A 10,899-nucleotide genomic window follows, 5' to 3' on the forward strand; every position below is an offset into this window, starting at 1 on the left:
ATAAACCAGACTATATTTACCCACTTAATTATAAGATAGTAATTCTCAAGATCAGATGACCATATGTATGTATTAATTCGGGTTCCAGTACTACAGAAGTCATAATCAGGCTGTTTTCAAGCACTTGAAACAGAACACTGTCTACTGACTAGCCATCTTTACTCACCACTTTAGCATATCTCACTACAACTTATTAATTACCAGTATAATAGCTTTAATACAGTTTGAGTTTTTACAATGTCAGCTATCAAAAGCTACAGAATTCCTTCGAAAATTCCACTGAAAGCACACTCAAAGTCCAAACACTTACCCACTGAGGACATGAATGCGTTCTGTATTATATTTCAGAGGCGTCAGTTCACAGCGTAGAACTTGAAGTGCCTCCAGGACCTTGCCATCCTCCAGGTATTCCAGGTACTTCTGCTGCAGCAGCAAAAACTTCATCCTCTGACATGACAGAAAGCAGCAGTCAGGGGAAAAAGGTTGACTGAAGTTTCAGAAAACGTTTGAGCCTAAACAGAACAGTAGAAACCATTCTACTATGCCCTTCAGAAATACAGCTACATGTAATGTTTCATTACTCAATTTCTTTTTGCTGGGTTTCCAAAAACATTGCAGCAATTAAGTTATCCATGAATTTCCTTCCTGCCTTATGGGGCTCCAAGTATCTTTCTTTCTACCTCATTTTTCAGATCCCCCCCCTCAACCTGTCTCATTTTCATACTCACTCCCTTTTCAGTCACTATTCTTCAAACCCTGACTTAGACTTCTCAATCTTACATTCTAGCAAGAAAAGCACCCAAAAGCAGCTAATCACATATGTAAGACTGCATGACAGCACAGGACACAATAGGCCAACTCAACAAGTTTTCATACTGCTTACATAGGAACTGACATGGATTATTTGCATAGCTGCATAACATATAGCAATAACAAATCCACACTGCCTGAGGTTTTGTTTTGTACTTCCATGTTAAGTTGTTTTCCTTGGGTGTAGTATCATTTTTCAGGATTACAGAAAAAAACAGTATCCTATATTTAGGAATCACTTCTCAGAATTAATCACTGCTATTTCATAGTGTTCCTTTCATCTTGTACGGGTTCTGGTTGTTTTCTTTTAAAAAAATAATCAAGCCTGCTATTCTAACAATAAAAAAGAAAATCAGGCATTCATTTACTATATTTAAAAAACTGAAGTTCTAGAAATTTCTAATACCAATTTAGTAGAAATACAGTTTGGTTGTTTCTGGATGAAACCAACCATTCTGTGTTTGCTGCTTTATCTTCTTTACTGCTAGCAGTTATCAGAGAGAAAAGACATTTCTGGCCCACAAGACTCACCAGGTTAGAGGAAAATGTACATTCTTAGGCCTAACAGTCAGAAACAGAATTAAGATTAAGCATGGCAGATTACATTTGCTCTTCTAACAAACAGACCACCAGTTCCATCACTAGTTTGCTTTGTCAGAACTCAGGCACCTCGCTATTATCATGCTCATATTTGGTCAATGTTTACTTAGTTTCAAACACACTGCCAGCCTCCTTAAGTAGAGGGATAACCAGGAAGTTTAAGATGCTCCTGTCCTAGTAAAGTTTACATAAAAATTTATAGCTTACTATATGTAAAATCTAAAGTTAAAATCTAAGGCAGTTTAAGCTTCCAAAGATACTCAGTTCTTCAAAATAGTTTCTCATACAGTGCTATTACTTACCACACAGCTTTGTGAAGCTTAAAACGTTACATGATAAAGATGATTTACGTTTGAACATGTCTGTAGTACTCTATTGTCCTGTGCGTGACAAGCAAACCCGTATTATATTCCCTATCCAGCTCTTTAGTTTATTTGAATTTGGAATTGTTAGAGCATCACTGTACAGTTTTTCCAGATTAAACAACATTTGTTGGTGTTCTGACGTGTAGAAAACCAAAAGAAAGATATCCCAATTATTTACAACCTCAGTGGTTGGTTCCATGCAGTAGGCCAGCAGACCTCACACTGTTTGTTTACATCCTAGCAGCAGGAGGGATAAGAGCTTCCTCTCCCAGCTATGCACGTGCTCACAGGATACATGGAGGTGCTCAGGTAGAAGTCACATACCATATTCCACTATTCTTGGTCACCTCACACTTACAATCATCAGATAAAAAATAGACTGGTATTTCCAGTGTGTAATAAAAACTATAATCCCTCCAACTCTTCTTTCTCCATTCACTGTATATAACATTTATTAAATTTATATCATCTTTCCCTTGAATGTGGTAACCATATCTGTATCCAATTACTCTTTCTCCCTCTCTACTACTCAGCATGTTAATTTAATTTCTTCAGGGGAAAAAGTAAAAAGAGCAAAAAACCCTAAAAAACTGTTTTTGTAATGCCAGTCTCAACAATTCTATGGAAGCATTACGGGAACACTACCATGCAGAATGCTGTTGCCAAGTTATCCAAAGAGGTACAGCCTCAGTTGTGGGTTAGAAAGTATAATTTAAAAAAAAAAAATTTAAAAAAAAGTATATTTAAAAAAAAATCAGTGCCATGTGTGACTTTGGCACACTAGGAATTATAAAAGCCTCCAGAACACAGTACTGTACACTTCATGCAGGAGTCTACTGTTAACATAATAGAGAATTAGAGTAAAAGGTAAGCAGTTTTAAATTGCAACTTATCTATAGCAGAAGGCAAGGACTGAAGTGTCAATAGGGAAATTAAATCAATTTTCTAAGCTATTTTGATAACTGCTCCAAAACTTGCCCTACAGCATATCAAACAATGGCACAAATACAGCCTCCTTAAGGCAAAAGTCACACTCCAGCAACATCACATTTGAAGTATTTTTTACATCAGGACACTCACAGACTCCTCCTACTTATTTTTCTGCAACTATTGACTTCACTGACAAATAGATTTCATTGATCAACTGAACTTTGTCTTCACTTTCTCTCAACTACTTACATGCCCTACCAATAGTACTGTTAATTCCTTCCAATACCATCGTCTCATGACAGACATGACCATTTTGGGTATATCTCTTCTAGAGCCCAAACAACCTCTTCTAGAAGGAAAGAGAACTGTTTATTATATTGGCAACTGTAAATTAAAAGCACAAACCCCACGATAAGTAGAATAGAACAAGTATAATACCAATCTGATGCAACACACCCACAAGAGCATCTTACTCATTCTCCATATTCTTCAGCTGTCTTCCAAAGAAGGGACATAAAAATTATCAGATTCCACATTATACCACATACAACATAACAGAAGTGACTAGTTTGCTGTGTTTGCAAAGGAAGTTCAACATCACTGTACTTTACAATTTAAATCCAAACATCACCATCACTGAGCTTATAGCAAAGATTCTTCACCCCGTATGACCCATGGAAGAGACCAACACAACAGCTTCAGCACTGCAGTCTGGCTGGTTTTGTTCAGTTATCATGACCTTCTCCCGTCTTACAACTCCACAGATAGCATAAGGATGAAGCGCATTACTTGGTTTCTTCTAGAAGCTATTATTTAAGTACAAGTTGAAACTGATCACTCTGGAGCAAAACTAACACAGAGTTAATAGATTTACAAGGGGGTGTGTTTGTTTTAATGTATGTACTATCAGTATTTTGCTTTCTTCAAACAGCCTTTGATTACCAACATGAATGTTTAGTACTTTACTCCTTCACTGTCCTAATTGTTAGTAGGAAAGCCCCTTGCAGAACCTTAAGTTCTAGGAGGTTTTGCAACACAACTGTGGAAAATAATAGGACAAGCATCCTACCACGGTCAAGAAATTGGGCCATTTTGATCACTGGTAGCAAATCTTCATAAATTTCAAGAGTAAAATGTAAAATAACCTAATTTTAGGAACAGATTTATGGTGTTATTTTTGACCTGTTTACCTTAACAAGCTCCACAACAGTTTTATTACTGTACTAAGAGTTTAAAATAAGTAAACACTGTTGAAACAACTCTTTTTTGAAATGAAGGTAACTGAAAGACATGCTGAAATTATCAGCTGATGTTTCAAGACAAACTCAGTGCAGTAGCTATCTGCTTATAGCCCACAGAAATAAGACCCTAATTTTCATTACTTTGTAGTCTTTATTGCTTTGATAGTCTTATAAAACACTGATAAGAGCATTTAAAAAACCACCCAACACTTAAGAATAAGATTTGATATGTAAAGGGCACAAAATACTCCAGCCTATAGAATTTAACAAGACTTCAACCATACCAAATGCTGTCACTTAAAGAGTAATTCATTGCAATGAGGAACTGCCCTTAATGGTGGTAGCAAGAGGGACACCATACAGGCAGGTGGAGCACTTTGCTCAAACAACAAGATTTAAGTCGGTTTTTTTGTTGTATTGCCTGCTGCGGGCTGTGTATCTCCAGAACTGAGGAAAGTCCCATTTAAGTAAATTAAAATAAAAAGTAAAGAGGACAATTTGAAAGTATATTCTGATGACTACAGAGAAATAATCTCCAGATTATCTTCCTAGGTTCAACTAGTCACCCAAGAGAGACACCCTAATATGCTCGAGGTAGCCCTGGGGTTAGCGAAACACCTTGGGCTGTCCTGAAGCTGATACTTTCTCAGTGTTACTCAAGGAAGAATAACATGCTTGAATCAACTATATTCCTACAGATTGTCTCGGAACAGCTGTATCTTATATGCTGGAAAAGTAAACAGAACTAATCACACACTCTATAACACGCAGTTGTACTGACACAAATAGAAATAGCAGACTGTCCTCATTGTCCCCCCCAATGTATCAACACAGAGCATCAAAGGTTTATAAAGTGAGATCAGCTACCTCACATTTAGTGTTTTCATCTGTAGAACTTACAACAGAAATAAGGAAATTAAAACGGGCAGAATTTTCAAAACACATACGTATCCCCTTCACTGACCTGACATTTCAAAAGCACCTATGTATCCTGGTTATTTCATCCAGGTCATATTAACTATAAGGAAGAAAAAATAAACCACAAACCAAAAACAAATCACCAAACACACACACACACCCTACTTTGTAAAATACTCTGTGTCATCTAAACTTTTAGGTAGCCATTCTTCTTGTATGCACACATTTTTGAAAGATATAGTCATACAGTATGAGTCACAAGTCAGGAGCCAGGAAACCCAAAAATCTAATTTTCTGTTTGTAAAGAGTTACCTGCAACATCATCTTGTTTGGATTTTCCCTAATCAAGACATTTATCACCTTCATTAGCTCCTACTTTGTTGCAGCTGGATTGCCTACAAAGCATAAAGCACCCCTCCTTACCTGTAATGATCTTTCACTAGTATTCCAGGTGCTAACTATACTAATACCCACCCATAATCTCAACCACGTACAAAAAAGCCCGGCAGGGAGGGAGGTGGAAACAGTGTGCACACGATGAAGCACACACAAGCTCAACTTATCCTTGCAAATCAGTATTGCTTTACTAACACAAAAACACACGTAAGACATTTAATTCTGTTGTCTGTTTTAAATTATATGAAGTTTATATATATATAGGAGAACAACTTTAAAAAGAAAACAGGTAACATTTGGTTCAGGTAAAGTTCTGTCTCAACCAAGTATTTCTATCGCACCAAGTTTTATTCAAGCAGTTAGACATCAAGATTAAAGAATACCATGCCTTCAGAACCCTCCAAAACAACAGAAAGAAAATGTCCCCTTTTTCCTCAAATTAAGTTCTCCAAAAAGTACAATGCTGATACTCAGTTAAACTTCTTGACCCCAACATGCAAAACACTTTAACACTATAGAGAAACTTGATAACTTCAGAAGTTAGAAACATGAGAAAATCTGCTTCAGACAAGCATTCATATTCACACACACTGGTTTCATGCTTTCAGCCTCCACAAACTATTAAAAGATGTATGCAACATTCTAAAGTATTTGAACAATAAATCTTACATTTGTCAAGCCTTTGAGAAAAGAGAAAGTGAACTACTGGTCTAATTAAGAGGTGCCAAGCTTTGACCAAATTAATATAACAGAATGTAAACTTCTCTCAAGTACCCTGTGATGTTCTGTTAAACATTTGTTTTCCCTACTTCACTTCCTGTTCTCTCTCTCTCTCTCCCTCCCCCACCAGACAGGAAATTGTCTTGACAACAAATGAATCAGCTAGAAGTGGAGCTAAGCAGTCATCAGCTGATTCTTCATTGTTTACAGTCAGACACTTCAAAAAACCTTGCTACTGTTTTCTTCCTAAGTGACCATAGTTGTTGTAACTTCATTTCGTTACAATAAACGTTTAAATACAACAGAACAAGCCGTTTGAAAAGCTAAGTCATGATTTTCATCTTGAGACAGGAAAAAAAAAAATCAAACCAAGAAACACTTCCCTCAAAGTCACTGAAATCATAACAACACATATTGTAATTGTCAAGTCACGGGATCTACCAACCTTTTATTTCTAGCTTCATCTTTCAAAAAAAAAGCCAGCCAAAGAGAAAAAGCTCTAAATAAAATCCCAAACAGCAATACAAACACATTTGCTCTTTAGAAGCCATCTGGAAAAGCAACAGTATTGTTCATGGTCTATAGCAGCCTCTATATTCTTGTAATGTGCTATTACAGTGCCAACTCCACATTAGTATTAGTGCATTTTATTTCTAAACATCTCTTCCCTCAAGAAGACCTAACTCCCATAAACACAGAGATTGAGAGAGGTATTTCAAGTTTGAAATTAGTATTCAACATATGCAGTTTCTACAGAAACTGACCTATTTCAGGACTGTTACAGGATTTATATTTTATCAGTTAAGTATGTTTAACAAAGTTTAAACATTCAGTACATCAAATATTAGCCTCGATACTTTTGGGCTTCCTATCTCACACTCTAACAAAAGAATAAAGTTCAGATTAGGATGACGTTTGAGATAGCATGCAAGCTGCTTAAAGTAAACAAAAAACAAAAACTATGGACAACCAACCATAGTGAAAGATTACACCACTACAATTAGTCCAACTATACAGCTCTGAAAGAGTTCAAGTGTGCCTCTTACCACAATTGCATGCGGAGAATGCACTAAGGCCTTAAGTTCATTCAGGTCGTTCTCAGCCTGCAGAAATCAGCATAAGAAAAAAAAAAACAAAAAACAGAAGTATATAAGGAGGGTGGATTTTGAATTCTCTCACAGATACTATAAATTTAAACAGTGGTTAATACAGTCCTATAAGCCCTACGTTACCTTATCCCATTCTCCTTCCATGACATGATTGCGGAATTTGGTAGCAGAAGGATGTTCTAAACGACATCCTGACTCTTGCATGAGAAGATCAACAGTCTGGCTGCAGGAGAGATACAGTGTAAAAAAACCCGACCAGTTTTACCCTCACAAATATACCGCCTGCTATGATAACAGTTAACCATATTTAAAAGTAACTTTAATCAAGTAAGAATACTATGACCAGATTCAGATGCTTGTCCAAAAAGACTTATCTCGGTCACCTGAGACACATAAACAGCTACCTATATCTAAAGCAAGTTGTCAATGAGCTTGAAAGTTTTTCTGAAGTACCATAAAGGATGTGACTTACCAGCCACCTCAAACAGCCATCCCTGCATAGAAGATAAACTTCATGAAGGAATATACACACCAGAAAGCCGTTAGCTACTGGCTAGCATCCCCTGCCCCCTCCCCTCCCCCCCCCCCCCCCCCCCCCCAAAAAAAAAAGAACACAGAGAGCTACTACATCTGCAATAGGCCTAAATTTCTTCTTCATCACATATTAAAAGGCTGGCTCCTTAAAATAAAATAAACAAACTCATGAACCTGTAGCCCTCCCCCTTTTACACTAAAAATAGCTTATTTACTGTGGTGTCGTCTATGAACAGTCACGAGTTGCCTGTTGCTGTAAACTTGCCTCTTGTGTCAGAGGCAATTTATTTTATGTGCTAAGTTCTTTATAATAGACCCATTCCACAGTGTTTTGAAGACTTCTTTTGTGGTCGCTAGATGAAGCCTTTACAGGACTTCTCTAGCCTCCTTCCAAAACTATGATGTGTTGGCTTCAGCTTTACTCACAAAGTGAGTGCTGTGACTAAATTCTTAAGACATCCCCTACTCCACCGGGAAATTATTTTCCCTATTCTGATTTTAAGAAAGAGCCAACATACTCGTTTCAAGTCCACAGATAAGATTATTATTAAAAACATGTGCCCAGCACAAATCTGCAGAGGCCTTCACCATTTACAGGGACGAAGGTTTTCAGAGTGAAACCAAAGAGCCTATTTAAGTGGCAGTTTAGTTTGTGCTCGCTTCCTCCGAGCTGACAAGCCAAATCTTGGAGCTCATCTGCAAAAAGCCGCCCCCCCCCACGCCCAGCTGCGGGCTCCATTACGTTTACCAGATAACTTCTCCACTAACACATTTGTATTGATCTACCCTTATGGGTGTGCAACTCGACTTCCATATTGCCATCCCTGGCAGAGGAAGCTCCTGGCCTCTCCCCTCGCAGACACCGAGCTGACCGGCACAGCCTTGGAAAACACATCTCCGGCTCCATTTTTTTGCCAGCGGGCCTGCCCCACCGCTCTGCCTCGCACCCAAGCTCTGGTCGCTCCTCCCTGGGGACCACCGGGCTGCGACAGGGCAGCTTTTACCACCAGCACCCCACCACACACACACTCCGGAGGTCCCCCAGCCCCCCGCTTCGGGCTGCCCATGCTCCGCAGAGACCACCGGCCTCCAGCGACCCCGCACCGGGCCTGGCCGCCCTCTGCCCGCGGAGGGAGAGGACGGCGGGGCGTGCGTGCGGGGCCTCCCCCGGCCCCACGGAGGCCCCTTCGGTCGCGGCGCCCCGACCGGCGGGGGGAGGGAAGGAGCCCCCCCGCGCCCCCCTCGCCCCCCGCGGCCTCCCCGCCTCCGCGGCCGCGGCCACTTACTTGAGGCCCAGGCCGTGGAGGTGCTGCCCGATCAGCCGGATCACGTCCTCGTCGGACTGCGAGAGCCGCTTCTTCTTCTTCAGGGCGCTGCCGCCGCCGCCTCCCAGCTCCGCGGCGGCCGGGCCGGGGCCCCCAGCGGCGGGCACCCCGTTATTGACGCTGAGGCCGCCGGGGCTGCCGCCGCCGCTGTTGGCCGAGGGCAGCAGCCCGTTGGCGTGGGCCAGCTGGTCGCCGGCGGCCGTGCCCGCCGAGGCCTCGCCGTTCTGGGCGCCGAGGCAGCCCAGCTCCGGGCCCGCTGGCCCCTGCGGCGGCTGCTGCTGCTGCTGCTGGCCCCCTCCTGCCCCGTTGGCCTGCATGGCGCTGCCGACGCCGCTGCTGCTGCCTCTGAGCGGGGCGGCGGCGGGGGCGAGCCCGGCGGGGAGCGAGGGGGACTGGGACGAGGTGAGGCCTGCTCTGCCCGCGGAAGCCCCGGGCTCTCCTGCTCCCTCCACCGCCGCCGCCGGGGAGGCCCGGGCTTTCTTCCGCGGGGGCGGGGAGGCTCCGCCGGTGTCCGAGTCGGAGGAGGAGGAAGCGGAGGCCAGAGTTTCCTCGCCGAGAGCGGCCGTGGTGGGAAGCCGGGGGGGCGAGGAGGGGGAGGCGGGGGGGAGGGGGGGGGGCGGCGGGGGTGAGGGGAGGCGGAGCGGGGCCCTGTGCCCCCCGGGGGTCCCGGAGGCAGCGCCGCCGCCCGCTCGGGGCTCCCTCTGGCGATGGCGGCCGCCGCTGCCCTGAGCCCCCGCCCGGCAGCCCCAGGCGCCCGGCCCGCTCCGCTCGCTGCCCGCTGGGTTTGTCTCCTCTCAGCCCAGCTGCAGCCTAATGGAGTCCGGGCCGGGACGTCACAGGAAATTCCTATACTGCCCCCTACACACACTTCCGCCGCCCGGGGCGGGGGGTGGGGTATGGGCCCTATAGGGGCCGGGGGGCGGCGGCGGGGCAGGCCCCGGGGTCGCCGCCGACGCCCCGACGGGGCCTCCCCGGGTCGCTGCCGGCCGCGCCCGCCCGGCCTCCGGGGCAGGTGACCACCGGCGCCTGTGGGGCCGCAGGCGCCCTGCCCTGGGGGGGTCCCGGTGGGGCCCCGGGGGCCCTGTGCGGGTCCCCGGGCCGTGCCCCCGCCCGCCGGCCCCGGGGCGAGAGCTCCGTGGCGGAGGCGCGTGCGGTGGGCACGGGCGGCATGTGGCCAGCGCCTGCCGCCCCGACACGGGCCCTCGGCGGAGGTGGCCAGGCGGAGGAGGGTTACGGTAATTTCCTGAAGCAAGCTGTTTTGGTTGTTGGTTTTCTTTTAAAAAAAGAATAAATGCTTAATGAAGTCGCATCCTGTCGTTGCCCAGGTTGGTTATTGGAAGGGTTCAGACCCGATGTTGGTCTTTTGTAGTCGCTGCGTGCGTTGGCACAGGAGTGGGGGGAAGATGGTGGTTTTGTCGAAGATCTTGCAGGGAGAAGAGACTTGGAGAGCGTCTGTCAGGACAGGCTCTCGGAAGACACTGGGCAGTTTGGGCGTCCCAGTCTCTGTCCCAAGGTGTCTACCTCCTGCCCCTTCCTGTGCGATGGAGGGGAAACAGATCCTCATCCAAGTCTCTGGTCAAAAGTCATGAGATGAGTGAAAACTTGGTCTTTAAAAATAGTGTCTTGAAATAATAATGTTGTGTATTATTTGGTTTAGAGCCTAGAATTTTCATCTTTGGTATTTTCAAGCTTTTCTCCAAAACCCAAAGGGAAGTAACAAAACTTTTTTTTTTTCATAATGAAAGCTGAGGTCAACATCTAATCATCCTCCCCTTCGGAAGCTGAGGTTTTAGGGGCACTGAATGTTAACTGACTTACAGTAAATTTATAACTTTGGATGATAGTGCTTTCTTTCAAGTGGAACTTTGACAAAGTCTGGCTGAGGGAAACCACGGGCCCAAGAGCAGTGGAGAAGTCTGTGAAGAGACAAAATCCATGAAAGGAATGAAGC

The 10,899-nt window shown here is 44.2% G+C and overlaps 1 protein-coding gene across 3 annotated transcripts in view; it reads right to left on the bottom strand.

The window, feature by feature from the left end:
• Window positions 1-9,732, bottom strand: part of WDR26 (WD repeat domain 26) — a 33,139-nt gene extending 23,407 nt beyond the window's left edge. Inside the window, exons 1-4 of one of the 3 annotated variants that reach the window (XM_074897297.1) lie at window positions 8,910-9,732; window positions 7,213-7,312; window positions 7,027-7,083; window positions 311-447 (exon numbers count right to left, since the gene is read on the bottom strand). In XM_074897297.1, the coding sequence (XP_074753398.1) occupies window positions 311-447; window positions 7,027-7,083; window positions 7,213-7,312; window positions 8,910-9,265 (650 nt within the window). In that variant the 5' untranslated portion in view covers window positions 9,266-9,732. Of the gene's footprint in view, window positions 1-310; window positions 448-6,975; window positions 7,084-7,212; window positions 7,313-8,909 lie in introns of all 3 variants that reach the window. The other 2 variants (XM_074897296.1, XM_074897295.1) reach the window with 2 other exon arrangements.
• Between the last annotated feature and the right edge of the window lie 1,167 nt (window positions 9,733-10,899).

This window comes from Athene noctua, chromosome 1 (genome assembly GCF_965140245.1).
Source record: "Athene noctua chromosome 1, bAthNoc1.hap1.1, whole genome shotgun sequence".
NCBI classification, from domain to species: domain Eukaryota; kingdom Metazoa; phylum Chordata; class Aves; order Strigiformes; family Strigidae; genus Athene; species Athene noctua.